Raw genomic sequence first — 26,850 nt, 5'->3', positions numbered from 1 at the left:
GAGCAACGTACGGAGAGTTAAAGCCGAAAAACGAGAACCTGAGTTTTTGACATTTCTCAGCTGGTGCTTTTTCCGTCGTAACTTCTTTGCTGTTGATCCCAGGCTACTTTCGCTGCGTTTTCTGGGTTCCTGGGGTTCCAATTAGTCAGAAAAGGGTCATACTAATCGAATCTGAGACGAAAAATTTTTTGGTCAAAAAAAAAGGAAGGCTAACCCCTTTGCATTTTTGTCGAAAATTTTCGCGATTTTGAAAAGTGCTGGAATAAATTGTTTCATGCACTATTCCGATGTGATTTTGCATGAGAAATCGATTGGGCGCAGTCCCGATACGCTGCGAGCAACGTACGAAGAGTTAAAGCCGAAAAACGAGAACCTGAGTTTGTAGACATTTTTCAGCTGGTGCTTTTTCCATCGTAACTTCTTTGCTGTTGATCCCAGGCTACTTCCGCTGCGTCTTCTGGGTTCCTGGGGTTCCAATTAGTCAGAAAATGGTCACACTAATCAAATCTGAGACCAAAAATTTTTGGCCGAAAAATGAGAAAAAAGTAAGGCTAACCCCTTTGCATTTTAGGCGAAAATTTTCGCGATTTTGAAAAGTGCTGGAATAATTTGTTTCATGCACTATTCCGATGTGATTTTGCAAGAGAAATCGATTGGGCGCAGTCCCGATACGCTGCGAGCAACGTACGAAGAGTTAAAGCCGAAAAACGAGAACCTGAGTTGTAGACATTTTTCAGCTGGTGCTTTTTCCATCCTAACTTCTTTGCTGTTGATCCCAGGCTACTTTCGCTGCGTTTTCTGGGTTCCTGGGGTTCCAATTAGTCAGAAAAGGGTCATACTAATTGAATCTGAGACGAAAAATTTTTTGGTCAAAAAAAAAGGAAGGCTAACCCCTTTGCATTTTTGTCGAAAATTCTCGCGATTTTGAAAAGTGCTGGAATAAATTGTTTCATGCACTATTCCGATGTGATTTTGCAAGAGAAATCGATTGGGCGCAGTCCCGATACGCTGCGAGCAACGTACGAAGAGTTAAAGCCGAAAAACGAGAACCTGAGTTTCAGACATTTTTCAGCTGGTGCTTTTTCCATCGTAACTTCGTTGCTGTTGATCCCAGGCTACTTTCGCTGCGTTTTCTGGGTTCCTGGGGTTCCAATTAGTCAGAAAAGGGTCATACTAATCGAATCTGAGACCAAAAATTTTTGGCCGAAAAATGTGAAAAAAGTAAGGCTAACCCCTTTGCATTTTTGGCGAAAATTTTCGCGATTTTGAAAAGTGCTGGAATAATTTGTTTCATGCACTATTCCGATGTGATTTTGCAAGAGAAATCGATTGGGCGCAGTCCCGATACGCTGCGAGCAACGTACGGAGAGTTAAAGCCGAAAAACGAGAACCTGAGTTTTTGACATTTCTCAGCTGGTGCTTTTTCCGTCGTAACTTCTTTGCTGTTGATCCCAGGCTACTTTCGCTGCGTTTTCTGGGTTCCTGGGGTTCCAATTAGTCAGAAAAGGGTCATACTAATCGAATCTGAGACGAAAAATTTTTTGGTCAAAAAAAAAGGAAGGCTAACCCCTTTGCATTTTTGTCGAAAATTTTCGCGATTTTGAAAAGTGCTGGAATAAATTGTTTCATGCACTATTCCGATGTGATTTTGCAAGAGAAATCGATTGGGCGCAGTCCCGATACGCTGCGAGCAACGTACGAAGAGTTAAAGCCGAAGAACGAGAATCTGAGTTTTTGACATTTATCAGCTGGTGCTTTTTCCATCGTAACTTCTTTGCTGTTGATCCCAGGCTACTTTCGCTGCGTTTTCTGGGTTCCTGGGGTTCCAATTAGTCAGAAAAGGGTCATACTAATCGAATCTGAGACCAAAAATTTTTGGCCGAAAAATGTGAAAAAAGTAAGGCTAACCCCTTTGCATTTTTGGCGAAAATTTTCGCGATTTTGAAAAATGCTGGAATAATTTGTTTCATGCACTATTCCAATGTGATTTTGCAAGAGAAATCGATTGGGCGCAGTCCCGATACGCTGCGAGCAACGTACGGAGAGTTAAAGCCGAAAAACGAGAACCTGAGTTTTTGACATTTCTCAGCTGGTGCTTTTTCCGTCGTAACTTCTTTGCTGTTGATCCCAGGCTACTTTCGCTGCGTTTTCTGGGTTCCTGGGGTTCCAATTAGTCAGAAAAGGGTCATACTAATCGAATCTGAGACGAAAAATTTTTTGGTCAAAAAAAAAGGAAGGCTAACCCCTTTGCATTTTTGTCGAAAATTCTCGCGATTTTGAAAAGTGCTGGAATAAATTGTTTCATGCACTATTCCGATGTGATTTTGCAAGAGAAATCGATTGGGCGCAGTCCCGATACGCTGCGAGCAACGTACGAAGAGTTAAAGCCGAAAAACGAGAACCTGAGTTTCAGACATTTTTCAGCTGGTGCTTTTTCCATCGTAACTTCGTTGCTGTTGATCCCAGGCTACTTTCGCTGCGTTTTCTGGGTTCCTGGGGTTCCAATTAGTCAGAAAAGGGTCATACTAATCGAATCTGAGACCAAAAATTTTTGGCCGAAAAATGTGAAAAAAGTAAGGCTAACCCCTTTGCATTTTTGGCGAAAATTTTCGCGATTTTGAAAAGTGCTGGAATAATTTGTTTCATGCACTATTCCGATGTGATTTTGCAAGAGAAATCGATTGGGCGCAGTCCCGATACGCTGCGAGCAACGTACGGAGAGTTAAAGCCGAAAAACGAGAACCTGAGTTTTTGACATTTCTCAGCTGGTGCTTTTTCCGTCGTAACTTCTTTGCTGTTGATCCCAGGCTACTTTCGCTGCGTTTTCTGGGTTCCTGGGGTTCCAATTAGTCAGAAAAGGGTCATACTAATCGAATCTGAGACGAAAAATTTTTTGGTCAAAAAAAAAGGAAGGCTAACCCCTTTGCATTTTTGTCGAAAATTTTCGCGATTTTGAAAAGTGCTGGAATAAATTGTTTCATGCACTATTCCGATGTGATTTTGCAAGAGAAATCGATTGGGCGCAGTCCCGATACGCTGCGAGCAACGTTCGAAGAGTTAAAGCCGAAGAACGAGAATCTGAGTTTTTGACATTTATCAGCTGGTGCTTTTTCCATCGTAACTTCTTTGCTGTTGATCCCAGGCTACTTTCGCTGCGTTTTCTGGGTTCCTGGGGTTCCAATTAGTCAGAAAAGGGTCATACTAATCGAATCTGAGACCAAAAATTTTTGGCCGAAAAATGTGAAAAAAGTAAGGCTAACCCCTTTGCATTTTTGGCGAAAATTTTCGCGATTTTGAAAAATGCTGGAATAATTTGTTTCATGCACTATTCCAATGTGATTTTGCAAGAGAAATCGATTGGGCGCAGTCCCGATACGCTGCGAGCAACGTACGGAGAGTTAAAGCCGAAAAACGAGAACCTGAGTTTTTGACATTTCTCAGCTGGTGCTTTTTCCGTCGTAACTTCTTTGCTGTTGATCCCAGGCTACTTTCGCTGCGTTTTCTGGGTTCCTGGGGTTCCAATTATTCAGAAAAGGGTCATACTAATCGAATCTGAGACGAAAAATTTTTTGGTCAAAAAAAAAGGAAGGCTAACCCCTTTGCATTTTCGTCGAAAATTTTCGCGATTTTGAAAAGTGCTGGAATAAATTGTTTCATGCACTATTCCGATGTGATTTTGCAAGAGAAATCGATTGGGCGCAGTCCCGATACGCTGCGAGCAACGTACGAAGAGTTAAAGCCGAAGAACGAGAATCTGAGTTTTTGACATTTATCAGCTGGTGCTTTTTCCATCGTAACTTCTTTGCTGTTGATCCCAGGCTACTTTCGCTGCGTTTTCTGGGTTCCTGGGGTTCCAATTAGTCAGAAAAGGGTCATACTAATCGAATCTGAGACCAAAAATTTTTGGCCGAAAAATGTGAAAAAAGTAAGGCTAACCCCTTTGCATTTTTGGCGAAAATTTTCGCGATTTTGAAAAATGCTGGAATAATTTGTTTCATGCACTATTCCAATGTGATTTTGCAAGAGAAATCGATTGGGCGCAGTCCCGATACGCTGCGAGCAACGTACGGAGAGTTAAAGCCGAAAAACGAGAACCTGAGTTTTTGACATTTCTCAGCTGGTGCTTTTTCCGTCGTAACTTCTTTGCTGTTGATCCCAGGCTACTTTCGCTGCGTTTTCTGGGTTCCTGGGGTTCCAATTAGTCAGAAAAGGGTCATACTAATCGAATCTGAGACGAAAAATTTTTTGGTCAAAAAAAAAGGAAGGCTAACCCCTTTGCATTTTCGTCGAAAATTTTCGCGATTTTGAAAAGTGCTGGAATAAATTGTTTCATGCACTATTCCGATGTGATTTTGCAAGAGAAATCGATTGGGCGCAGTCCCGATACGCTGCGAGCAACGTACGAAGAGTTAAAGCCGAAGAACGAGAATCTGAGTTTTTGACATTTCTCAGCTGGTGCTTTTTCCGTCGTAACTTCTTTGCTGTTGATCCCAGGCTACTTTCGCTGTGTTTTCTGGGTTCCTGGGGTTCCAATTAGTCAGAAAAGGGTCACACTAATCGAATCTGAGACCAAAAATTTTTGGCCGAAAAATGAGAAAAAAGTAAGGCTAACCCCTTTGCATTTTAGGTGAAAATTTTCGCGATTTTGAAAAGTGCTGGAATAAATTGTTTCATGCACTATTCCGATGTGATTTTGCAAGAGAAATCGATTGGGCGCAGTCCCGATACGCTGCGAGCAACGTACGAAGAGTTAAAGCCGAAAAACGAGAACCTGAGTTTTAGACATTTTTCAGCTGGTGCTTTTTCCGTCGTAACTTCTTTGCTGTTGATCCCAGGCTACTTTCGCTGCGTTTTCTGGGTTCCTGGGGTTCCAATTAGTCAGAAAAGGGTCATACTAATCGAATCTGAGACGAAAAATTTTTTGGTAAAAAAAAAAGGAAGGCTAACCCCTTTGCATTTTTGTCGAAAATTTTCGCGATTTTGAAAAGTGCTGGAATAAATTGTTTCATGCACTATTCCGATCTGATTTTGCAAGAGAAATCGATTGGGCGCAGTCCCGATACGCTGCGAGCAACGTACGAAGAGTTAAAGCCGAAGAACGAGAATCTGAGTTTTTGACATTTATCAGCTGGTGCTTTTTCCATCGTAACTTCTTTGCTGTTGATCCCAGGCTACTTTCGCTGCGTTTTCTGGGTTCCTGGGGTTCCAATTAGTCAGAAAAGGGTCATACTAATCGAATCTGAGACCAAAAATTTTTGGCCGAAAAATGTGAAAAAAGTAAGGCTAACCCCTTTGCATTTTAGGCGAAAATTTTCGCGATTTTGAAAAGTGCTGGAATAAATTGTTTCATGCACTATTCCGATGTGATTTCGCAAGAGAAATCGATTGGGCGCAGTCCCGATACGCTGCGAGCAACGTACGAAGAGTTAAAGCCGAAAAACGAGAACCTGAGTTGTAGACATTTTTCAGCTGGTGCTTTTTCCATCGTAACTTCTTTGCTGTTGATCCCAGGCTACTTTCGCTGCATTTTCTGGGTTCCTGGGGTTCCAATTAGTCAGAAGAGGGTGACACTAATCGAATCTGAGACCAAAAATTTTTGGCCGAAAAATGAGAAAAAAGTAAGGCTAACCCCTTTGCATTTTTGGCGAAAATTTTCGCGATTTTGAAAAGTGCTGGAATAAATTGTTTCATGCACTATTCCGATGTGATTTTGCATGAGAAATCGATTGGGCGCAGTCCCGATACGCTGCGAGCAACGTACGAAGAGTTAAAGCCGAAAAACGAGAACCTGAGTTTTTGACATTTTTCAGCTGGTGCTTTTTCCATCGTAACTTCTTTGCTGTTGATCCCAGGCTACTTTCGCTGCGTTTTCTGGGTTCCTGGGGTTCCAATTAGTCAGAAAAGGGTCATACTAATCGAATCTGAGACCAAAAATTTTTTGATCAAAAAAAAAGGAAGGCTAACCCCTTTGCATTTTTGGCGAAAATTTTCGCGATTTCGAAAAGTGCTGGAACAAATTCTTTCATGCACTATTCCGACGTAGTTTTGCGAGGGGAATCGATTGGGCGCAGTCCCGATACGCTGCGAGCAACGTACGAAGAGTTAAAGCCGAAAAACGAGAACCTGAGTTTTTGACATTTTTCAGCTGGTGCTTCTTCCATCGTAACTTCTTTGCTGTTGATCCCAGGCTACTTTCGCTGCATTTACTGGGTTCCTGGGGTTCCAATTAGTCAGAAAAGGGTCATACTAATCGAATCTGAGACGAAAAATTTTGTGGTCAAATAAAAAGGAAGGTTAACCCCTTTGTTATTTTGGCGAAAATTTTCGCGATTTTCAAAAGTGCCGGAATGAATTCTTTCATGCACTATTCCGACGTAGTTTTGCGAGGGGAATCGATTGGGCGCAGTCCCGATACGCTGCGAGCAACGTACGAAGAGTTAAAGCCGAAAAACGAGAACCTGAGTTTTTGACATTTTTCAGCTGGTGCTTCTTCCATCGTAACTTCTTTGCTGTTGATCCCAGGCTACTTTCGCTGCGTTTTCTGGGTTCCTGGGGTTCCAATTAGTCAGAAAAGGGTCATACTAATCGAATCTGAGACGAAAAATTTTGTGGTCAAATAAAAAGGAAGGTTAACCCCTTTGTTATTTTGGCGAAAATTTTCGCGATTTTCAAAAGTGCCGGAATGAATTCTTTCATGCACTATTCCGGCGTAGTTTTGCGAGGGGAATCGATTGGGCGCAGTCCCAATGCGCTGCGAGCAACGGATCAGAAGTTACAGCCTAAAAACTACGAATTTTTACCGTCACATCTCTGCGGTGGTGGTTGGTGGTCGTAGTACGTGGCTGGATTAGTAGGAGAAGTTATGTAGGAGTGTTGGGAGTTGGAGTAGGAGCAGCAGTAGAAGTGAAAGTAGAAGTCAGAGTAGAATCAGGAGTAGTAGGAGTTGGACTAGCAGTAGGAGTAGAAGCAGGAGTAGGAGCGGGAGTGGGAGTGGGATGAGTGAAAGTAGGAGCGGAGCGATGGGGTGGGGTTGGGTATGGTATGGTAGGGTGTAGGGTAGGGTAGGGTAGCGTGTAGGGTAGGGCTCCACCACTCCGCCACCTCACCACCCCGACACCCCGACATCACACCAACTCAACACCCCAGACTACCTTACCACCTTCAATCACCTGTGACAAGCTTCTAGTCCATCTTGACCTTCTCGTCCTCCTCCTCCTTGTCCTCCTTCTCGTCCTCGACCACCTCCGTTTACTTCCTACCACCTCCAGCAACCATTGATAATCACCTCGGGTTATACCTCGAACAGTAATACATAGTTTCATCGTAAGAACACTTTAAAAATATTGTGTACGGATTGATATAATTAATTAACTAATCAATCGATAACATGATAATTTTTATTAGCACATTTATAGCTACTGAATTTGTGCTTGCGCGAAAAATGAATTTAAATAATTTGTTGTAAACATGAAAAGTTCGAAAAATTTCAAATAAAATATAATTGCAATTGCCAGGAAATATTATAAAAATGTTTTACTCACCGAGCACAAATCCTCGTCCTCCTCCTCCACCTTGTTCTTCTCGTCTTCCTCTCCTTCCTCCGCCTAGTCCGTCTCCTCGTCCACCTTGATCACCCTCAACTACCCCAACCACCTTCGAACACCTCCAACCACCGCCAACCACCTCTAACAACCACCGCTAACGACCTCGAGTTATGCCTCGAATACTAATAAATATTTTCAGCATTAGAACACGTCAAAAATATTTTGCAAGGGTAAGTATAATTTTTGCATCGACACATTTTACCAAGAAGATTATGAGAAAATGATAATAAATAGTCGAAATATCATTAGCGCACTGACAGCTACTGAATTTGGACTTACGCGATAAATGAATTTAAATAATCTATTGTAAACATGAAACAGGAACCCCGGAGCGCTTGTCCTGGAAGTCGAGCTACACCAGCTAACGAAACTTGAACGCAGAAACCACGGAGCGGTTATCCTGGAAGTCAATTTTCACCAGGTGCGTACTTGGAGCGCAGGAACCACGGAGCGCTTGGTCAAAAGTCACCATATCAAGAACTTGGACAGCCAGAACTACGGAGCGCTTTTCCTAGATGTCAAGATCCACCAGGTGGAGGACCTGAATAGCCAGAACTACGGAAAATTAGTCCCAACGGTCGAAAGTCACTAGGTCAAGGACCTGGACAGCCAGAACTACGGAGCGCTTGTCCTGGAAGTCAAGTTGCATCAGGAAACGGACCCGGAGCGCAGGATCCAGGAAGTAGAGAACCCGGTAGTTGAAATCTGCGGAGCGCGATCCTTATCCGTCCGCTGTGCTGTTGCTTTCAGACTGAGGAATTCGGCTAGCAGATTTTCAAGCGGATCGATGATGTCAAGAGAAAAAAACTTTTGGGTGACGTCACTTTCTGAACATCCGACATCCAAACTTTGGTTTCGAACTTTAATACAATGCATGATGATGTATGATGTATGATGATATGATATGATATGATGTATAATGATGTTAGTTTTCACATTTCACACAAGAAATACGCACTTATCCTTCCTGCCGATTCCAGACTCAAGCGGCTAGGCCCTTCGAAGGTCAGCCGTTGACTAAAGATATATTCGTCAGTTAATGGGTCAGCGAATAACGCTGCCGTACTGCAACAGTTGGATAATAAAAAATTTCGCTCGTACCTTTCAAATGTGTATTCAAATACACTTGAAGTTTCATGAAGCTTCGTTGTTTCTCTCCCTATCACCTTATTAGATCTTTAAATCACTACACTGCGTTAAATACTCTCTCAGATACCGAGCATCCATTTCATCTCGATCAAAATTACTCAACGTAGATACTTCACTTGCGCCTAGCTAAATCAGCGTTTCGATTCCATGCCTTCGAAAATTCAAGATCAAGAGAGCAAATGAAAAGTTGTTGGAATAATTATGAATACTAATGTTATGGAATACATCGAGCGCGTGTCGAATAGAATCCCATTTCGAAATGAATAATTCTTCTCTTTTCATATTATAGCCGTATTATTGTAGATAATCTAGTTTGTCTCCTGGAAAATTATAAAATTTACAGTATACATCACGTATTAGTCCTAAATGCATCATATAATATCAATATCGTACATGGACCGCATATACAAATATACTTTTTGGTCTCCGCATCATTATTGCATCTGATCTATCATTATTTATAATCTATGTATACATTCTTATCTCGGGTAAATATACTTCAATTAAATCACTGTTTTGCTACGAATTTTGGAAGAAGTTTGTTCTCATTATTAATTTCTTGTATCACCGACAAGTCGGTAAGTACACAGAGGATACGTACTGGCTTGGGCTTACCGTTGCGAAGACTGTGTTGCTCGGAAGGTGAATGCAGCCAGCATCGTGTCGAAATCGGTAACTCTCTTATGTTCTGCAATAAGTTGTCAACTCTACCGTTGGAACATCTCAGGGGGCGTAAGCGCACGACGATTTTCGGTTGTCACACGAAAGCCCATTAGGGCAACTGTCTTTATATTCTTCAGTCAACGCTTCTGTCAGCGTAATTACGCTAAATAGAGAATGTTAACGACGAATTAAGACCATTATCTCTGTGAAGTGCCGTTTTACACACCAAAATCCATAAGAATGACTATCCCTGTATTTTTCAGTCACTGGCCTAGGTTTACAATTAATGCAGGGCACTGCCATTACCGACGCTACTGATGTGGAACTAACACCGACGGTGATCCAGGACACTTCAGTTTTTTTTTTTACCATACCACGGAGACGCGGCAGTCATCTGCGCAAACTACGAGCGTCGAATACATCGCATTTTCCGGTCAAAGTCGTGCAAGAGGTAATGGTGAAGGTTGAGATTCCTGTTACCGCCAGGCTACGAGAAGGTTGAAAGATTAGCGTTGTTTGAGTAATCAGTTTAAATTTTAGCCGAAGATCGAAAGGTGAGTACTGACTAAACATTGCAATTCAGGTATTTCCCTCACAGTCGGGCATCAGTTCTTTCAAAGTCTATATTTAATTTAGTTAAAAATGTTTATTTCCATAATGTACAGAATATCTCTCGTCCGCCACACGTGAGAGGTTAATCAAGCCGCAAATCTATAGTACCGGGTTTCTTTAATGCGAGATCCGCGTAAAAAAATCGTTCAACGATCAATGAGACACAGATCCATTTCTTCTTTCATCGAATACGAACTTTGAGACAATATTTTCAGTCATTTTGATACTCGAAATCGATAACGCCGGCCGTTAAGGTGATTCGTGGCACCACCATTTTTATGTATTTCTTTCCATTTCCCGGGAAATTTTACCAGTCTAATTCCCGTCAATTTAATTAATCGAGTTCAAACTGCGTTTCAGGAAAGGCATTCATACACTTTGAGCGTCCATAAATATGTCCATCGTCAAAATATTATTACAATAGGATTAAAACTGTTTAATTTTTTTACTTAAATTGATTCCCATTTATGTTAATGTTCGCAGTGAAATCCCAGAAGGAATTATCGATTGTGTTGCAATTTTTGAGCCAAAAGAATAGACTTACAATGACTAAGGCAAAGTCGATGACGCCGAAAAGTCAGGCCTCAACACCAAAGGATGATTTGAAAGGGGTGAAAAACACATCTATTGGTAAGAACAAGACGCCAAAATTTAAGAAAACACCAACTGGCAAGGTCGCTTTGATAAACGGCACAACCAAAGGCAAAGGCAATCAAAACACAGAGAACAACACACCGAAAGGAAAGGTGAACACACCATTAAACACCCCTAAGCCCAAAGGTAACAGTAAGCCTAATACTCCGAATAACGATCAGGCTTCACCTGGGAATAAGAAAAAAATTCCTGTGGGAAAATCGCCGGCTCGGAAATTTCCTAGATATCAATGGAAAAGTGTTGTGTATGGCTCAGATGAGGAGGAAGACTCTGATACTTATTATGAGGATATCAACGAAGGTGTTGAAGTAAACGAGGATGTTAGTGATGAGGAGGCTGACAGTAACTCCGAGGGGGATGAAGTATCTAATGAAGATGTTGGCATCATCGATATATTGGGCAACAGTCTAGCTGAAGATTCGGATGATGATGATTCGGATTTTGACGACAATGGTGATGAGGAAAAAGGGGAGGAGAAGGAGGACGAGGAGGAGGAGGAGGAGGAAGAGGAAGAAGAAGAAGAGGAGGAGGAGGTTGTCAACAAAGGAGTCAAACAGTTTAAGGGACTTAAGCCAAGCGTTGAGCAAAGCGACGATGCGGAAGAGGAAGAAGAGGAAGACTCTAGTAGTGAAGGTGATACAGATGATTCCGTCAGTGATTCTGGACCTGGATTGAAAGCCTTGTTGGGACAAAGCCTAGCTGATGATGATGACGACGAAGATTTCACTGATAATGACGAGGAGGAGGATGACGACGAGGATATTAGCGATGAAGAGGAGGATGAAGATCATACTTCACCAATCAAAAAACAGAAAGTAGTAGCTGAGGAGGACGATGACGAGGATGAAGAAGAGGACAGCGATGATGATGAAGAAGATGAGGATAGCGATGATGCTGAAGACGACACGGAAACTTCTAAGCTTTCCATGCTAGAAAATGATTCTGAAAATGATGATGAGGAGGAAGATGACGACGATGAAGATTTGGCAGATGGTAAATCTGCAGATGACTCGGGTAAAGAACTCACGCCACAAGAAGTTGATGCCAGAAATAAACGGTCGATATACGTCGGAAACCTTCCCAAAGATGTGGTAAAAGAACAGTTGATAAAACTGTTCAAAAAGTTTGGAACTATTGAGGTAATCAGAATAAGAGGAGGCATTGGAAAGGATAGTAAAACCTCAAAGAAGCTATCTGTTATTAAAAGAGACCAACTCCATCCAGTTGTATCCTCGTTGCATGCATACATCAGATACCATGCTGATGATGCAGCAAAGAAAGCTCTTTCAATGAATGGACACAAGTTTAATGAATACTTCTTGAGGGTTGATTTGGTTGGAGGCAACGGTCCTAAACCTGACCAAAAAAAGGCTGTCTTCCTGGGCAATTTGCCTTTCAGTGAGTATAATTTAAACAAAAAATGCATAGAATATATGAAGAGATTTACTGTCACTTTATTTTTTTTGTAACTCATTTTATTCATTTCAATATCATATTTTTTATTGTAGAAATTGATGACAACTCTATTTGGTCCCACTTTGCGGATTGTGGTAAAATTGTATCTGTACGAATTGTCAGAGATAAGAAAACCAAAATAGGCAAGGGCTTTGGATACATCAATTTCGAAAATGCTGACTCAGTCGCCCTAGCACTCAAGCTTAATGGCACTACTCTTGTCAATCGAGTCATTAGGGTGAATGTATGCACAGATAAATCTTCGTCTGACAAGAAACAGGGACCGTTAAGTCAGAAAAGGTCTCATTCCAAACAGAATCAAGGTAGTGCACCAAAAAGGCACAAAGGCAACTCTGACCCAATTGCAGTAGCTGTGAGTATTCTATATATCAGACAGTCATTAATGCGAATATTTCATGTTCTATTCATCATGAAATTGTGTCAATTAACATCCACTCGTATTGTTTATTGTCATAACAATATACGTATGTTGACCATAGTATACAATCTGTAATGTTGCTAAATCATGTATTTTTGCTGTAGACGCACAATAGTCAGAATGCTCAACAGAGGAAAGAGGCAAAACAGAAGCGTTCACAAGGTGAACAACAGAGGCAAAAAGGGAGTGAGCAGCCAGGCAGCAAATCGGGTGGTGGTTTTCAAGGGCAGAAAGCTGATAAGAAAAAAAAACAAAAATTCAACAAGTTTGACAAAAAAAAAAAACAAATAGCAGCTAAATTCGCTGCTAAGCCGAAATAAGTTTCCACCGATTAGATATAGACAGGAATTTCATCATTTTAATTCAGTTTATTTTTACTTTCACGCCTCCATGTTACAATATATAAGAATTGCACACATAATGTAATTAGCGTGTGCATCAATTTCGAAAACATTGTTTACTCAGTGATTACGGTGCATCCTGTGTTATTAATGTCCTTGTGTAATTTTGTATGTGTGAGTGTGACACGTAAACTGTATATATAATGTGCTGACGAGAAAGTGTGCTTTCACATTCTGTAACAACCATTTTTTTAATAACAATAATGTAACATGCTCCTTGTACTGATTTTGAATCTGTAACTTTTTTTCTTCCTTGTCAACGCAAATATCCGATTGTCCAAAATTTTCTCGATCCTGAAAAGTGCTAGAATCAATTATTTGGTGCACCAGGTTGCACCATATAATTTTTTTAGAGGAATCGATTGATGAGAATCTTCGCGATTTTGAATAGTGCTCGAATCGATCCTGCGACGTAACATATCGACCTAATCTTTTGTGAGAATGCCATCTTGAAATTTCGAGAGGTAATACCGATCATACCATAATACCGATGTTGAACCGTGCCGTGCTGAAAAGTCGCGACGTGCACAAATGTTACAATTGTAATACGCGATAAATTATTCAATTGTTTTGTACGAATTCGCATGCTGTATAACGATCACGCGAACATAATTATCTTCCATTGATAGGTGAAATCTTATTCGAGACAATCATTAATTGCTGCAAAGTTAAGTTAGGTTAGAAATCTTATGCCCGGTGTAGTGCCCTATTTACAGCAGCCTTAATTGTGTTCAAGCATCCACAAATAGTAAATGCCTACAAGCCTTGATCTAAGAGTTATCCTCACAGAAAACAACTAAGGTAGTATCATCTTATTCTAAATTCCAGTGTCTGACAATGAACCCAAGAAATTCTAAAATATTCTTCGTACACACAAAAATAATATAACCTCTTAATTGAATACGTGTGTAATTTTGTACACATGTTTTATCCCGCGAAAGTATTTATACTTAAAAGACAAGTCAAGCTTTTGACAAATTTAGTGTTTTATTTCAATATCCTTTACCATCACAATGAATTCAATATTCATACGTGAATAAACCTACAATTTAAAGTGCATAGATGTGTTATAGCCCTTAAATGAGCTTTACATGTTTAAAATGGAAACTCTGGGTGTTTTTCAATACCCTTAAAAAACCCGAAGTCGCAAACCCGGGCCGATGCTCCCTGATCCAATGCGTTTAGTTCGTTCATATCTTCAGGCGCAAGTGCCCAATCAAATAAATCAATATTTTTTCTGAGCCTGTCTGGGTTGGTACTCTTTGGAATAGCAGCTATTCCTCTCTGAAGTGTGTATCTAAGCAAAATCTGAGCCGGTGTCTTTTTTCTTCGTTCCCCTATTTTTACAACTACCGGGTTCGATAACAGATCAGGCAGAGAATCTACCTTGCCCATTAGTTTGACCAATCCTTTCGATCCCAGCGGGGAATATGCCGTCACTGTGATTCCATTTTTTTTGCAGAAATCAACCTACGAAAATAATTATGATATATAGTTCAATGCAGGTACCCTCGAGCATTAGTTTCAACTAGAATCTTACCAATTCTTTTTGTTGGAAGTAAACATGCAGTTCTATCTGCAAGTTAGAGATTGGTAATTTTGATGCTGACATTACTTTCGTTATCTGCTTTATATTGAAATTTGAAAGACCGATTGCTTTTGCGCGACCAGCCTCAACTTGTTTCTCCATTTCTAACCATATTTTCAAATGATCTGTGCTTTTGTCAAGTTTAATTTCGCCATTCTTGTCTACTGGATGTAAATCTTCGTTTACTTCCTCCATACTAAACGGTGTGTGTATCAAGTAAAGATCCAAGTAGTCCAATTGCAAATCTTTCAGAGATCTTTTAATCCATTTCTCTACTCCTGAAGGTCGATTTCCGACCGGGGGAACCTTTAAGTGTTTAAACATTGGCTTACGGTACAAGTTTTTGATTACAGAACACAAGGTCGAGATTTTGGTTTCTTGTTGATACAACTCTGTGTACAATTTCTATTTACATGTAAATAATAGTTGTTTTTACCTTGGATACAACAAACAGTTCTTCCCTCTTCAGTTTTCCAGAGCTAAGCCACTTGTGAAGTACCTTACCAATTACATGTTCATTTTCATATACTGGTGCTGTATCTATGTGCCTATAGCCTGCTTCCAAAGCTGTATTTAGTGCAGCCTCTAGCTCAGCATCTGTCGCCTGTACGATTATTCAAAATTTTATTCAAAATCCGTGCTAAATAAAATAAATATTCTTTGTATGTGCAGTCCTTCTTTGCTGTATCCAATCATAATCGACTCAAAATGTATAACATGTGACGCTTGTAATTATTCACATTTATGTAGGTAGATATTATACAAGATCTAACACATAAATAATTTATGGGAGCTACTATACATACTTGCCAAGTTCCAAATCCCAAAGCTGGCATAACTTGCCCAGTTGGCAATGTTAAGGTCATCTTAGAGGCCATGGCTGTGTAACGTGTTACTTGCTCGATCGTATATTTGGGACTAATTGATGTACAGTTATCTGTGGTCCTCGAGGCAGTAGAGAAATATTTTTCAAGTTCCCCACCATTACTACCATTCAAAATGGCCGCACATAACGGATTTTTTTTATCTGAGGGCCTTGAGGGCCTCGATATTACTCCTAGAACCAACTTTCACCTATCCACATTCTTCTTCTGGTGTTCACTCATCCGGCAAGGATATTTCTAATGATCATTGTTATGCACATCAGAAATGTGTAGCTGAGTTCAGGGTCATGAAAATGTTACATGAACAAACTATCCATCAGTCTCTAAGGCAGCCAAAAGATGTGTTACGACAGATTACGCTCAAAGCGATCTATGCCCTGGCAAATTTAGTAATTAACTCCAGAAACTGTGACGCCTATCTCTTAAAAAAAAAACGTTATATCAAATGCGTTTATGTCGTTGGTCAGATACAGATTCTAATAGCATGATCTCTTAGCATGATCGAGGGAACGTGTTTTACTTGTGTGTACATTAATTCTTATCACAATTCATATACACTTATTAACCATTTGAAGGTCTTTCAAGTAAGCAATTATAAGATATTTGTCGTATATCATTACAGGCAGACCTGCATGTGTATGTAGATCGGCGTTTAAATTTTTCATGATTCCGGTATGTATACTTGCATAAAATGTGGGGCAGAAGTGGATGAATTGTATCGAAGGTACAGTCCAAGTGTCCTGAAGGTTTCAAAATGTGTAAGTGTTTTCATCTTCCTTTTTCCCATTGGAAAACTACCTAATGATGTCTAATTAATTATCTGATATCCAATTGTTCAATCATTTCTTATTTCAGGAGAAATGTGGCAGTATAGCAGATAAATACATAGAGTATGATCCAGTAATTGTTCTGATTGACCTAGTTTTATTGAACAAGTCCGCATACAGACATTTACTGTATAATAGTGGTTTCAAGTCCTATTGGAAACTAATAGTTTTCCTCGTCCTTGGAGAGTCATTTAGAATCTGGTCTTCGGGCGGCTCTAAGGAGCCATTAGCAACTGTTTTGCCACTGCACAGAGATGACAAGGATGCATATGAAGGAGAAAGAAGCTTTTATATATTGTTGTTACATACAACACTCTCACTTGGTGCATTTTTCTGCGCAGTAATCGGCGTTACTGAATTACGGTGGTTAATTTCAGGGAACAGACCTATCAAATATAGTGCTCTTGATTTAGGAAAGGCTTTGACTGTGGGGGGTTGCGCGAAACTAATTGGATTGCTCGATATGGTCTGGGGACACATTTCTCCAGATCCTCACTATGCTCTGATACATGGATACACTGTACTATGTCTCCTAACGGCTTATTCAGGTGATTTGAGAGAAAATACGTTTCATTATTATGTGTTATCAAAAACACGTTGCAAGTGTTCTTCTTCTTGAGGTATTTAGTTCTTTATTCACTACAGGATATGATTGATAACATCACATAATAATATGATACAATAAAATAATTAGAGACTTATTGCAGTGGTTTGCGAAAGTGGGAGAAGCGGATCATTGGTTGGGCTGGCTGGTGGGATACTAGCGTACGGATATGTTACTGCCAATATTACATGGATACATCGAGCTTTTACCAATACTGCCAACTCTACGGCGATAAATGCCATGGTCCAATAAACGTGAGCTAAAATCCTTACTAAACGTCTTTAACTGGAAGTATGCTCCAGCCCAATACCAGCCTGTCAAAACCACACGAAAATAAATTGCAGATACCTCCATCCTCTGCCCAAGCAACGGAACAAACCATTCGCCTGTGACCCTAGTGAAATAAATGACACCGATTAAAAGACAGTGCAACCCAACGATCTATACCAATTATTAACCATAAGAAACCTCCATTGGAAAATTGACAAGTGACGTAATATGATATGTACGTATTATGAAATATTTCATCGCCATATACCTGTCTGCTCGTTCTTGGAAGCCTGGCCAGCCTTTGCCCACTGAGGTCAAAGAGTCTGATCTGTCTGTTGTCATGCGGTATAGCTACTACACCACTGCTCGAAACGGCCAATCTATTAGCAGCACTGTCTGCGCGGATTGTTGCTAATGGGCTACGAATATTACGCAGCTCCCAGACCTTAACACTCCGGTCGTCCGAGCTTGATACTATCTTATCTTCTCTGGTAAATACTGCAGATGTTACTGTTCTGTGGGAAAATATCCAACAAAAATAATGAAAGTTCATCAAAAAGGAAACAAAGTATATAATTAAGTATATTCCAGAAATGAGCAACCAGAAATTGAAATTGATGTATAAAAAACGTACTCCGTATGCCCCTGGAAGACCGACACTGAATGTATTGGTTCCCTGAAGTCCCATAGTCGAAAAGTGCTGTCTTTGCTGGACGTAACGCACAGCCTATGAACATGATGGGTTGAAACATGAGTCAGCTCCTGGTCATGCCCACACAGAGTATGAATGACTTCGCCTGTTTCCGTATCATACAGGTTAGCAGTTCTATCCCAAGATGCTGTGACTAGCTGCTCTGCCCCTGGTAGCCAATCTGCGGCTATGACAACACCTGAGTGACCCAATAGTTCCCTGACAGGTGTCCTCAGAGTGGGCAGTTCTTCCTGTTCATCTATAGACCCAACGCCTGTTGTCGTCCTGTCTGAAACCATGCCTGCAATTTCCTCCGAAGAGGGCAGCTTTTTTGCTTGGTCCCAATTTACCGCAGCTTGCCAAACATGTGCAGAGCAATCTCCACTTGCAGTTAATGCCAGGTCTCTGCTCGGATGAAATCTAACGGAGTTAACCGATCCGTTATGACCTGTATATTGCAAGAGACAACGACCACTGTCGATGGCCCAGACACGAGCCGTATGATCCGTGGAAGCTGTTGCTATTATTGGCTGACCTAATCGTCCCACCGTTACTTCCCAGATCCCGTCTCTGTGCCCCACGTATTCCCTCTGCATGGTACAAGACATGGTGGGATTCTTAAAGCTGGAAACAATCTTGCTGGTTTGAGCCTTCAGCTTGTGCGAAGTCTTCACCTTCTGGGCAGAGCCACCACCCATCGCTGCAACGCATACCGTGATGTTAACATATACTAAGTCGAGTGATTAACAGGCCGCAATATTTTTTTTCAATCTTAATGGGATGCTTACATTTTTGTTTGGAAAGATTTTTTGTGTCCGGATAATCCGTTAGATCCCCAGGAGGTAAACTGCGCTCTCCGGAACCATAACATTCTCTTTCTAATCTTTCATTTAATGCATCTACCTTCTCTTGAACTGAAATTTCAAATTTAATGATATAAGTACTTTTTTCACAACAATCCGCAGTGCTGTAATCAGTGTCGCGTAACCGGAATAGATCAAGATCTACTTACGGCCAACATTTTCTGTGTATAACATCTCGAACTCTTTTTCTATTTGCTGAAACGCCTCGTGTAATCTCGAGCGTAAAAACTGCGGGACACCTCCATCATCAGGATCGGAACGAAAGCTGACATAATGCAGGGCTGTTGGCTGCAGAGGAGTTGAGCCGGCTTGACTCTGCTGAGATTGCAGTTCTGTATCTGTGCTACTTTGTACACGAGGAATTGAAATTCTCTTCGTTTTACCACTGGACTTCCCTCCCGATGCGGTAGATGGATCGCTGGGCATATTTCACTCGCGGGTGTAAACTATTTAATCTCACTATCAGTAAGTCACATTTACAAATGCAGGAATGGTCATTTCATAATTAAATAACTAGAATTTTTTTTTTGTTTTCAATAAAAATCGTACTAGTTGTAGTTGTACAGTGGTTGAGTTTGAATGTCAAAAATCCATCCGAAAATTAGTGAAGAGAAGGAGATCAAGTTACGCAAAGCTCGCGAAGTGATTGAAGCTGGATGAGAAGTTATCACAAATTCCAACTCCCTTCGTCGTTGTTGATTTTCACCATTTTAGCACAACGTCACATTGTTTCACGAATAAATCTATGAAAATTTCGCGACACTGCGCAAAGCATTTGTAGACTAGCCCACAGCTAACATGTCAGGGGGAAGCTCATTGACTAAAGCAGTAGAGACTGCTGAAAACGACGCTGATATGAATTGCGATACAGAAGTTTCCTACCATGACCGACCAATGTAGTTTACAATCCCGGTTGTAGCTATAATCACCACTGCATTGATTACAGACGCATCTTTTTTCGTCTTGTTTTGAAGCCTCGTTTGATAACAATTCAAGACTAGACGTAATACCGTATTCAAATCGCCTCGGGATTTACATGTGAAAGCATTCCTGTCAGATAAAGCACGCGTCGTATCATAATTCGATGACCCTTGTTACTTCACGAATTGCGACCCTCGCCGCAGTATCCAAGTAGACGATATTCCACTAGTCGTAGGTTAGGTTAAATTTAACAAGCTTGTTTGATCAGTCTGTGCCACGGTCTGTGCTAACAATATGGCAATCATAAACACCGGTAAGAGAACCGAATGAATCAATTTTACTATATATTATTAGATATAAAATATTCGGGTAGCAGTGAATGTAATGCGGGTTAGAAAGACTTTGGCCGTCTTTGGAACGGGGCTGGTGTTGGCAGGATGTGTTATGCTTTATCTCATGATGGATTTGGCGCTGTATCCAAATGATCGTGGATCTAAGCTTCCACTTAAAGATGTAAGTTATCGAGCAATACCATATGGGCAAATTTATTTTCATTTCACGGAGGTTTGTTTTTGATTTGTGTTTCCGCAGAGCCAGTGGCTGCATTTTGAAGATCGACTGTCGAAGCTGGAAAAAGATTTTATTCAACATCATGAAGCCATGAATGCTATTCAGATCGCTGCTCAAACTAGAGATGTGGTGAATTCAAATAATTATGTGAACAATCTAGTCAGATCAACACCGAAACCGTTTCATATGGATCACCTGATCAACACCAAAAAGAAGCAGTGCAGCTTTTTGCCAGAGCAAGTACCACAAGTCGACGTTCAAATGTTGGAAATATATAAGAAACTAGAGTTTGACAACCCCAACGGCGGTGTTTGGAAACAAGGCTGGGCAATAGACTATGATGAGAAACAGTGGCATCCGACAAGAAAGTTGAAGGTGTTCGTTGTGCCTCATTCCCACAACGATCCTGGCTGGTTGAAGACGTTTGAGAAATACTATCAGACTGAAACTCGAGACATACTTAATAATTTGGTTTCAAAGCTTGCTGAGGATAAAAGACGCAAATTCATATGGGCCGAGGTATCGTTCCTCCAACTTTGGTGGGACGAACAGAACAAGGAGACTCAGGATATGTTCAGACAGTTGGTTCATGACGGGCAGTTGGAAATTGTTGCTGGCGGTTGGGTCATGCCCGATGAATCCAGCGCCCATTGGTTGGCTCAGCTAACCCAGTTGACCGAAGGTCACCAATGGTTGAAAAATAATTTAGACTTTGTTCCCAAATCAAGTTGGTCGATCGATCCATTTGGTCTGTCGCCTACTATGCCTTACTTATTGAAGGGCTCAGGAATGGACAATCTATTAATTCAAAGGGTACACTACTCTGTTAAAAAACGATTAGCCAGAGATAAACTACTGGAATTTCGATGGAGGCAACTCTGGGACAACGACGGATCTTCTGAGATGTTTACACATATGATGCCGTTCTATAGCTATGATGTACCGCATACTTGTGGTCCTGATCCAAAAGTTTGCTGCCAATTTGATTTCAAGCGACTTCCAAGTTACGGTCTTACCTGCCCTTGGAAAGTACCACCCCAAGTTATTAGCAGTAATAATGTTGCAGAGAGATCCATGCTCTTGTTGGATCAATATCGTAAGAAGGCGCAGCTGTATAAAACTAATGCGTTACTGATACCATTGGGTGATGATTTTCGGTACAATCATCGCACCGAATGGGATGCCCAGTACAACAATTACCAGAGACTCTTTGACTACATGAACTCACATTCAGAACTCAATGTTAAAATCCAGTTTGGAACACTTAGTGATTATTTTGACGCTGTTCGGGACGAACAGATAATAGAGAACTTCCCAACCTTGTCTGGAGACTTCTTTACATATTCGGATAGGGATGACCACTACTGGAGTGGTTACTATACTTCAAGGTAATTAGTTTACCAAACTAGTACTAAAACATTACTGGTTCAAAGTAATATTATTTTCATCCAGGCAAATACAAAAAACATGTACAGCGTTGGTCAGAACTAGTAAATAGATTCAGAAGCAACGACAAGCATTGTAAAATGATCATATTTTCAGGCCATTCCATAAGAGATTAGATCGTGTACTACTAGGCTCACTGCGGAGTTCAGAGATCCTTGCTGCGATAGGTTGGGTTCGCGGCGGTGATCAATTAGCAGAGAAAAGTCTCTTTGACAGACTGCAACGCGCTAGAAGATCACACTCTCTGTTCCAGCACCATGATGGCATAGCAGGAACATCTAGAGACCACGTAGTCATTGATTATGCTGAAAAAATGATAACTGCCTTGAAAGACAGTGAGCATGTTTTGCAGCACTCAGTTATGCATCTATTAAAAAGTCAGCAGGATTTTGCTATTGATCCTAAAATTGCATACTTCACTCTGGATGAAGCCAGGTACAGTATTTCAATACCGTGTCATCTATATTTAGCATTAAATTTTCATACTTTTCCAAGTTTCAAAGAAAAGCTTATCTATTCGATTACAATTATATTATAATAATCATTTTTTTTCAAACCCAAATGTTCTCCTAAAGATTGGATTACACAAATCCTGGAAATAAACGTGTGCTCACTTTCGAAGCAGAAACATTATCACGGAGGGTGATATTGTATAATCCACTACCAAGGCAAAGGACTAAAATTCAGACACTGCTTGTATCGACGCCGTATGTAAAAGTGACTGATAGAATCGGTCATCCAGTTCTGTGTCAAATATCTCCAATTTGGGTAGAAGTAGGAAGTTTATCTTCTGCAAAATTCGAACTTTCTTTTGAAGTTACTGTACCTGGTCTGGGCCTTAGCACATACTTAATTCATGTTCTTCCCAGTACGTCTTTAGCGCCGTAAGTGAACCAATCGTAAAATTATTTCGTCAAAATATTATTACTGCTATTTGGACAAAAAAATACATCAATGAACAATCAAAGTTATTGGTTTCATTTTCTATTTCAGACGAGTTCACATCGCTAATGTTACCTTATACAATGCTCCAGCCCCACCGTCAGCTGTCCCAGGATTTGCTCATCTCCAAGCTATTCCACAGAAACGGGAATTATCTATTCAGCAGAGGTCAGAAGTTGTGGCATCATTTACCGAGTCAGGACTTTTGAAAGCAATGCGCGTCGGCAATAATACAGTTCCGATCCATCTTGAGTTTGTAAAATATGGGACGAAGCCCTTTGGAGACAGAAGTGGGGCATATCTTTTCTTGCCCAACAAACCGGACCCTGATGTGATTCCTGTACCACATGATACGGTTGTTCATGTCGTGGAAGGACCTTTGCTATCAAGGGTTTATCTACAATTACCTCACCTCTTTCATACCTGTACATTATTCAATTCACCTGACAGCGATGGACTTGGTCTACACATACACAACGAAGTAGACATTTCAGATACACAAAACTTTGAAATTGCTATGAGACTGAACACAGGCATTGTATCCAGGGACCAATTCTTCACAGACTTGAACGGCCTTAATGTAATTATTGCTCTACCAGTTTCAGTTTACGCATTTCAGAGATATTGATGCGCAGAAATTTCTATTCGTAGGCACGTTTTTTTTTTTTTTTTTATTATTATTATAACTTAATTTAGCATTCTAATACTAATATTTCGCACATCGTGTGTCAGTTTGTTTTATAAGTCTTATACACATTAGAATCTGACATATGTTGAAATCCTGAATTCAAATATGAACTATTTCACAGATGGTGAGACGCCAGAGATTTCCTAAGCTACCAACACAGGGAAATTATTATCCACTGCCTACAGCTGTGTATATTGAAGATGAACGAATGAGACTGACAGTAGCTACAGCACAGCCGCTGGGTGTTGCTTCAATGGGAACAGGTCAGATTGAGGTAAAGTAAAAGTGATCTATACAATTTTTTTTAAAAAAATGCTGATTTAATTATAGTCATGAGGTCTCTATGGCTAGTAAAGTTTAATTAAACACAATCGGATCAAATAAGATCGTGAATGGCAGACTCAGAATCATATTTAAAAAATTTTTATTTTTATTCGTTCATATAAATCTAGTCGTATGTTACAGAGTGACCTGCATCTTATTATGTGGTTATAGATTCATCTATATTGTAATATCATATTACAGATTATGCAAGATCGACGACTCATGCAAGATGACAATCGAGGCTTAAGCCAGCCGGTAACGGACAATCTCTTGACGAATCATATATTCAATCTGGTCTTGGAAAAACGAACTGCCATGCCTTGTTCTGGAGGATCACCAGCCTCAAACCATCCGGCAGGTTTACTGTCACTGGGTGCTTACCTAGCTACTCAAGGATTGCTACATCCGATTATGGCTTTTCATCCTTCAGATTCGATATCAACCGAACTACATCCAGAGTTGTCGCCATTACGTTTTGATTTTCCTGCCGATATAGACATAGCCAGTTTGAGAGTTTTCCCAGTTCCCGAAGGGGCTGGCAAAGGTATGGGACTGGTCCTGCATAGGCAAGCGTTGGATCTCTGCTGGGGTGATAAGTCTTTCGTACATCGGACTAAAGTATCAGACGATGGAGAAGTTGATTTAAGAAAGTTCCTCGGAGACATGGGAGATTGGACAATAAGTGAAGCTCCGCTGACCTTCACTAGTGTTGGACCATCTTTGAAATCCCCAATAATTAATTTGTGTCCACACGAAATACTGCCGATCTTATTTCATCGGGCACAATCTTAGTTTTCATGCATTGTTATTTGATGGAATGAGTTTCGTCTGCCTTAGGGTTGACGATGCCCAAATTTTGTTTGCTAAGAATGATGTAATGTACCTTTTCTGTGGTATAAGGGTTCGTACTGTCAAGCCGGTACCTGAAATGACGATGGGTCTTATGTTATGCAATACTCTTGTGATGATCAAAGTTTGTTCAACTAAAACATAGTTTTTAAAGTTTGAATAATAATAATAATACAATTTGAATACCCAAGTGAATGAGAAAACGATATTGCTGCGGGATTGTGTTTGAAGACAGTCATAACAACTTTTTGCATTTGGGTTTGAAAGGCCATTGATTCCAATGCTTGCATCATAAAACGGCCTAATCCTCTGCGCCTGGATGATGGCTCAAGCTGTATTTCATAACTACACAGAGCAGAAAAAATGAAAGATTACAGTTCAAAATAAAATAGTATTAAATATACAGTCAGGAACAAAAAGTAAGATATGTAGACTACGCAGGTGTCAGAGTTTAAATGATGAATAACATTTGACAAGTGAATGCAATTCGATGTCAATGTATCACTAGACTAGAGGCTTTAGTATGAATTCATCATTTACAACTTTTCCTTCACCGTGGATATTCTATTGCGATTACTTACAAATTTAACAATTACATCTATTAATTTACCAGTACAGAACTTCTACACCATAGTCTATATCAAATCTGAAGTGCGAAAAACCGATTGGTATGTTGTCAGCAGATGCCACTAAATACCAAGCAGCTGGTTCTAGTAATTCAGTCTGTTTAGCCACGAGATCCCAACCCCACGCGGACTGCTCGTACATTTGCTTCATGTTGCGTTCCATGAGATCGAGAATCCAAGATACAGTCTGTTTTGACAAATCTGTAACCCTCTGACATGTGACCTCAATTAAAACTCCGTCTTTGGATTTGTATTTGTGAAAACATTCTAGAGTGGCAAGAGGATCTATTAGAGCATTTGCTTTTTCTACAAGCTGTTTGGCAGTTTTCTCTTTTTCTGCCTGAAGTTGGCGCCTAGTCTTATGTGCTCTTCTCTGAAAAACAACAAAAATTTATCATTTCTCAAGAGTAACGAAGACGTGAATTCAATACGCACCTTCATGTTGACAGCTTTGGAAGAGAGATCGATCATTTGTGTCTCAAATTAAATTTCGTAATCAAATACGTGGTGCTGCATTTGTGGTATTTATCATTTTTGTGAAATAGTAACAAATACAATTCCAGAAGTATCTATCTAGCAGCTTTTTAAAAATCAGCAAACATTAGTGAAACAAGTGACACTAACTCTGGTATATCTTGGTTTGAGGCTACTGGTATAAGTGGAACCTGGATTAAAAATGCAACAATTCAGAAAAGTGGTACGGTACTCGGTAAATCAATCTATGAATTTTCACATTTAGACCCAACAGTTGGAAAAGTACGAATGATCCTTTGGCATGCGAATAAATCTGAAATAAAGTAATACACTTTCATCTCTGTTAATGTCTCGGTTCTTCTTACTTTGTTGAGACCTACTGACTATAAGTTAAAATGCTGTTGTTACTATACTAGTTTTGGAATACACTGTGATGTGCCAGAGCATTAATTTTAGAATCGAGTAACCATATTATTTCAGTTTATAGTTTACAACGTCATAGACACAGTTCATCGTGACCTCATGCCAAATCAAACGTCTGCACACCAGCAAGGGGACCCTCTAACATGCTAATAATGGATTTTGATGGGACTCGGGTATTTTGTAGAGGTATTTGCCCCAAGTACCAGGCTGACGGGAATTTATGCACCAAGGTTTAATTTCCGAGAAAATCGATGGTAAAGTTTCACGCAAGGTATATACTATTTTTTTTCTTGTTCATGTATGCAATATTACTAAATATCAATAACAAACATTGCATTAGAAGTTGCGGGCAAAAGATTGCTATACAATGTATGGTAGTAATTTCAGTTATTTTATATTATATATATATGTAACAATCGTAGCTAGTATTTATTTTGTGATTATTTTTTGATAGCGCACTGTCTGATCCATGATGTTTTTTGAATCACTGAATCCAAGTCGAGCTAGCAGTGAAATGGAAGGAATCCGATAAAAATGGAAGCGCAGCTTTCATCGCCCACAGTTGTAAAAATTGTGTTGTCACCTAATAAGAATAAAATTAATTAATCGTAGCATATCAGACATGTGTGATTCCGTTATTTGAATAATAAGAATACTCTACACTATTCTTTAATGTATTATTTGGTTTTTATCAAATTATTTACTTGTTCAGAGTTTTCTCGTGCTCTCAGAAATCGTTCATATGCTTTACTGTCAATAGTTTTCCATTTGTCAAAGTGGGTTCCTCCTCTTTTTACATTATCTCTCTATCAATAAATTTGTAACATTTGTTTCAAATGAGGGCATGCTCCTCTTTTTTTAAACTTTGCTGACAATGGAACGT

The 26,850-nt window shown here is 40.1% G+C and overlaps 6 protein-coding genes across 8 annotated transcripts; 3 read left to right on the top strand and 3 right to left on the bottom strand.

Annotated features, from left to right (window-relative positions):
• Nucleotides 1-9,817: 9,817 nt before the first annotated feature.
• On the top strand, nucleotides 9,818-13,199 carry LOC124302074 (RNA-binding protein 34-like). The gene is made up of 4 exons (XM_046757856.1): nucleotides 9,818-9,970; nucleotides 10,512-12,080; nucleotides 12,191-12,510; nucleotides 12,681-13,199. The coding sequence occupies exons 2-4, from the start codon at nucleotides 10,574-10,576 to the stop codon at nucleotides 12,894-12,896; spliced, it is 2,043 nt and encodes a 680-aa protein (XP_046613812.1). The 5' UTR covers nucleotides 9,818-9,970; nucleotides 10,512-10,573; the 3' UTR covers nucleotides 12,897-13,199.
• Nucleotides 13,200-13,447: 248 nt separating this feature from the next.
• On the top strand, nucleotides 13,448-17,320 carry LOC124302088 (protein ARV1). 2 transcript variants are annotated; one of them, XM_046757872.1, is made up of 4 exons: nucleotides 13,448-13,778; nucleotides 16,072-16,207; nucleotides 16,305-16,824; nucleotides 16,984-17,320. In XM_046757872.1, the coding sequence occupies exons 2-4, from the start codon at nucleotides 16,124-16,126 to the stop codon at nucleotides 17,130-17,132; spliced, it is 753 nt and encodes a 250-aa protein (XP_046613828.1). In that variant the 5' UTR covers nucleotides 13,448-13,778; nucleotides 16,072-16,123; the 3' UTR covers nucleotides 17,133-17,320. The 2 variants fall into 2 exon arrangements, with proteins under 2 accessions (XP_046613828.1, XP_046613830.1); XM_046757874.1 differs by lacking the exon at nucleotides 13,448-13,778 and adding an exon at nucleotides 15,864-15,971.
• Nucleotides 13,946-15,595, bottom strand: LOC124302082 (aldo-keto reductase family 1 member A1). The gene is made up of 4 exons (XM_046757865.1): nucleotides 15,372-15,595; nucleotides 15,002-15,169; nucleotides 14,518-14,871; nucleotides 13,946-14,447 (listed from the first exon to the last, which is right to left on the bottom strand). Exons 1-4 carry the CDS (start codon nucleotides 15,441-15,443, stop codon nucleotides 14,073-14,075), a joined length of 969 nt encoding a protein of 322 aa, XP_046613821.1. The 5' UTR covers nucleotides 15,444-15,595; the 3' UTR covers nucleotides 13,946-14,072.
• Nucleotides 16,889-19,493, bottom strand: LOC124302078 (WD repeat-containing protein 37). The gene is made up of 5 exons (XM_046757859.1): nucleotides 18,854-19,493; nucleotides 18,630-18,755; nucleotides 17,785-18,541; nucleotides 17,419-17,665; nucleotides 16,889-17,274 (listed from the first exon to the last, which is right to left on the bottom strand). Exons 1-5 carry the CDS (start codon nucleotides 19,128-19,130, stop codon nucleotides 17,152-17,154), a joined length of 1,530 nt encoding a protein of 509 aa, XP_046613815.1. The 5' UTR covers nucleotides 19,131-19,493; the 3' UTR covers nucleotides 16,889-17,151.
• A 169-nt stretch (nucleotides 19,494-19,662) lies between these two features.
• On the top strand, nucleotides 19,663-25,881 carry LOC124302073 (alpha-mannosidase 2). The gene is made up of 7 exons (XM_046757855.1): nucleotides 19,663-20,138; nucleotides 20,217-21,583; nucleotides 21,738-22,076; nucleotides 22,217-22,525; nucleotides 22,635-23,163; nucleotides 23,393-23,545; nucleotides 23,797-25,881. The coding sequence occupies exons 1-7, from the start codon at nucleotides 20,010-20,012 to the stop codon at nucleotides 24,385-24,387; spliced, it is 3,417 nt and encodes a 1,138-aa protein (XP_046613811.1). The 5' UTR covers nucleotides 19,663-20,009; the 3' UTR covers nucleotides 24,388-25,881.
• On the bottom strand, nucleotides 24,075-25,647 carry LOC124302091 (N-alpha-acetyltransferase 40). Of its 2 annotated transcripts, XR_006907632.1 has the most exons (5): nucleotides 25,506-25,647; nucleotides 25,055-25,443; nucleotides 24,631-24,789; nucleotides 24,294-24,518; nucleotides 24,075-24,208 (listed from the first exon to the last, which is right to left on the bottom strand). XR_006907632.1 is itself a non-coding variant. In XM_046757878.1 (4 exons), the coding sequence occupies exons 1-4, from the start codon at nucleotides 25,539-25,541 to the stop codon at nucleotides 24,401-24,403; spliced, it is 702 nt and encodes a 233-aa protein (XP_046613834.1). In that variant the 5' UTR covers nucleotides 25,542-25,647; the 3' UTR covers nucleotides 24,075-24,400. The 2 variants fall into 2 exon arrangements, 1 of the variants encoding a protein (XP_046613834.1); XM_046757878.1 differs by having other exon boundaries at nucleotides 24,075-24,518.
• Nucleotides 25,882-26,850: the final 969 nt, after the last annotated feature.

The sequence above is a fragment of the Neodiprion virginianus genome, chromosome 4, assembly GCF_021901495.1.
Source record: "Neodiprion virginianus isolate iyNeoVirg1 chromosome 4, iyNeoVirg1.1, whole genome shotgun sequence".
NCBI lineage: Eukaryota > Metazoa > Arthropoda > Insecta > Hymenoptera > Diprionidae > Neodiprion > Neodiprion virginianus.
This window is presented reverse-complemented; position numbering and strand designations above follow the sequence as displayed.

Bases quoted from the DNA above. Each gene is read 5' to 3' on its own strand.
- LOC124302074 (XM_046757856.1), top strand. From the start codon at position 10,574: ATGACTAAGGCAAAGTCGATGACGCCGAAAAGTCAGGCCTCAACACCA. The intron at 12,081-12,190 runs GTGAGTATAATT...TTTTTATTGTAG, and splicing joins CCTGGGCAATTTGCCTTTCA to AAATTGATGACAACTCTATT. The intron at 12,511-12,680 runs GTGAGTATTCTA...TTTTTGCTGTAG, and splicing joins CTGACCCAATTGCAGTAGCT to ACGCACAATAGTCAGAATGC.
- LOC124302082 (XM_046757865.1), bottom strand. From the start codon at position 15,443: ATGGCCTCTAAGATGACCTTAACATTGCCAACTGGGCAAGTTATGCCA. The intron at 15,170-15,371 runs GTATGTATAGTA...ATAATCGTACAG, and splicing joins TGGGATTTGGAACTTGGCAA to GCGACAGATGCTGAGCTAGA. The intron at 14,872-15,001 runs GTAAAAACAACT...AAACACTTAAAG, and splicing joins AACTGTTTGTTGTATCCAAG to GTTCCCCCGGTCGGAAATCG.
- LOC124302088 (XM_046757872.1), top strand. From the start codon at position 16,124: ATGTATACTTGCATAAAATGTGGGGCAGAAGTGGATGAATTGTATCGA. The intron at 16,208-16,304 runs GTAAGTGTTTTC...TTCTTATTTCAG, and splicing joins TCCTGAAGGTTTCAAAATGT to GAGAAATGTGGCAGTATAGC. The intron at 16,825-16,983 runs GTGATTTGAGAG...GACTTATTGCAG, and splicing joins TCTCCTAACGGCTTATTCAG to TGGTTTGCGAAAGTGGGAGA.
- LOC124302078 (XM_046757859.1), bottom strand. From the start codon at position 19,130: ATGCCCAGCGATCCATCTACCGCATCGGGAGGGAAGTCCAGTGGTAAA. The intron at 18,756-18,853 runs GTAAGTAGATCT...TTGAAATTTCAG, and splicing joins ATACACAGAAAATGTTGGCC to TTCAAGAGAAGGTAGATGCA. The intron at 18,542-18,629 runs GTAAGCATCCCA...TATGCGTTGCAG, and splicing joins AAATCTTTCCAAACAAAAAT to CGATGGGTGGTGGCTCTGCC.
- LOC124302073 (XM_046757855.1), top strand. From the start codon at position 20,010: ATGCGGGTTAGAAAGACTTTGGCCGTCTTTGGAACGGGGCTGGTGTTG. The intron at 21,584-21,737 runs GTAATTAGTTTA...TCATATTTTCAG, and splicing joins AGTGGTTACTATACTTCAAG to GCCATTCCATAAGAGATTAG. The intron at 23,546-23,796 runs GTAAAGTAAAAG...ATCATATTACAG, and splicing joins TGGGAACAGGTCAGATTGAG to ATTATGCAAGATCGACGACT.
- LOC124302091 (XM_046757878.1), bottom strand. From the start codon at position 25,541: ATGATCGATCTCTCTTCCAAAGCTGTCAACATGAAG. The intron at 25,444-25,505 runs GTGCGTATTGAA...GTTGTTTTTCAG, and splicing joins CCAAAGCTGTCAACATGAAG to AGAAGAGCACATAAGACTAG. The intron at 24,519-24,630 runs GTATTCAAATTG...TCGTCATTTCAG, and splicing joins TCGTTTTCTCATTCACTTGG to GTACCGGCTTGACAGTACGA.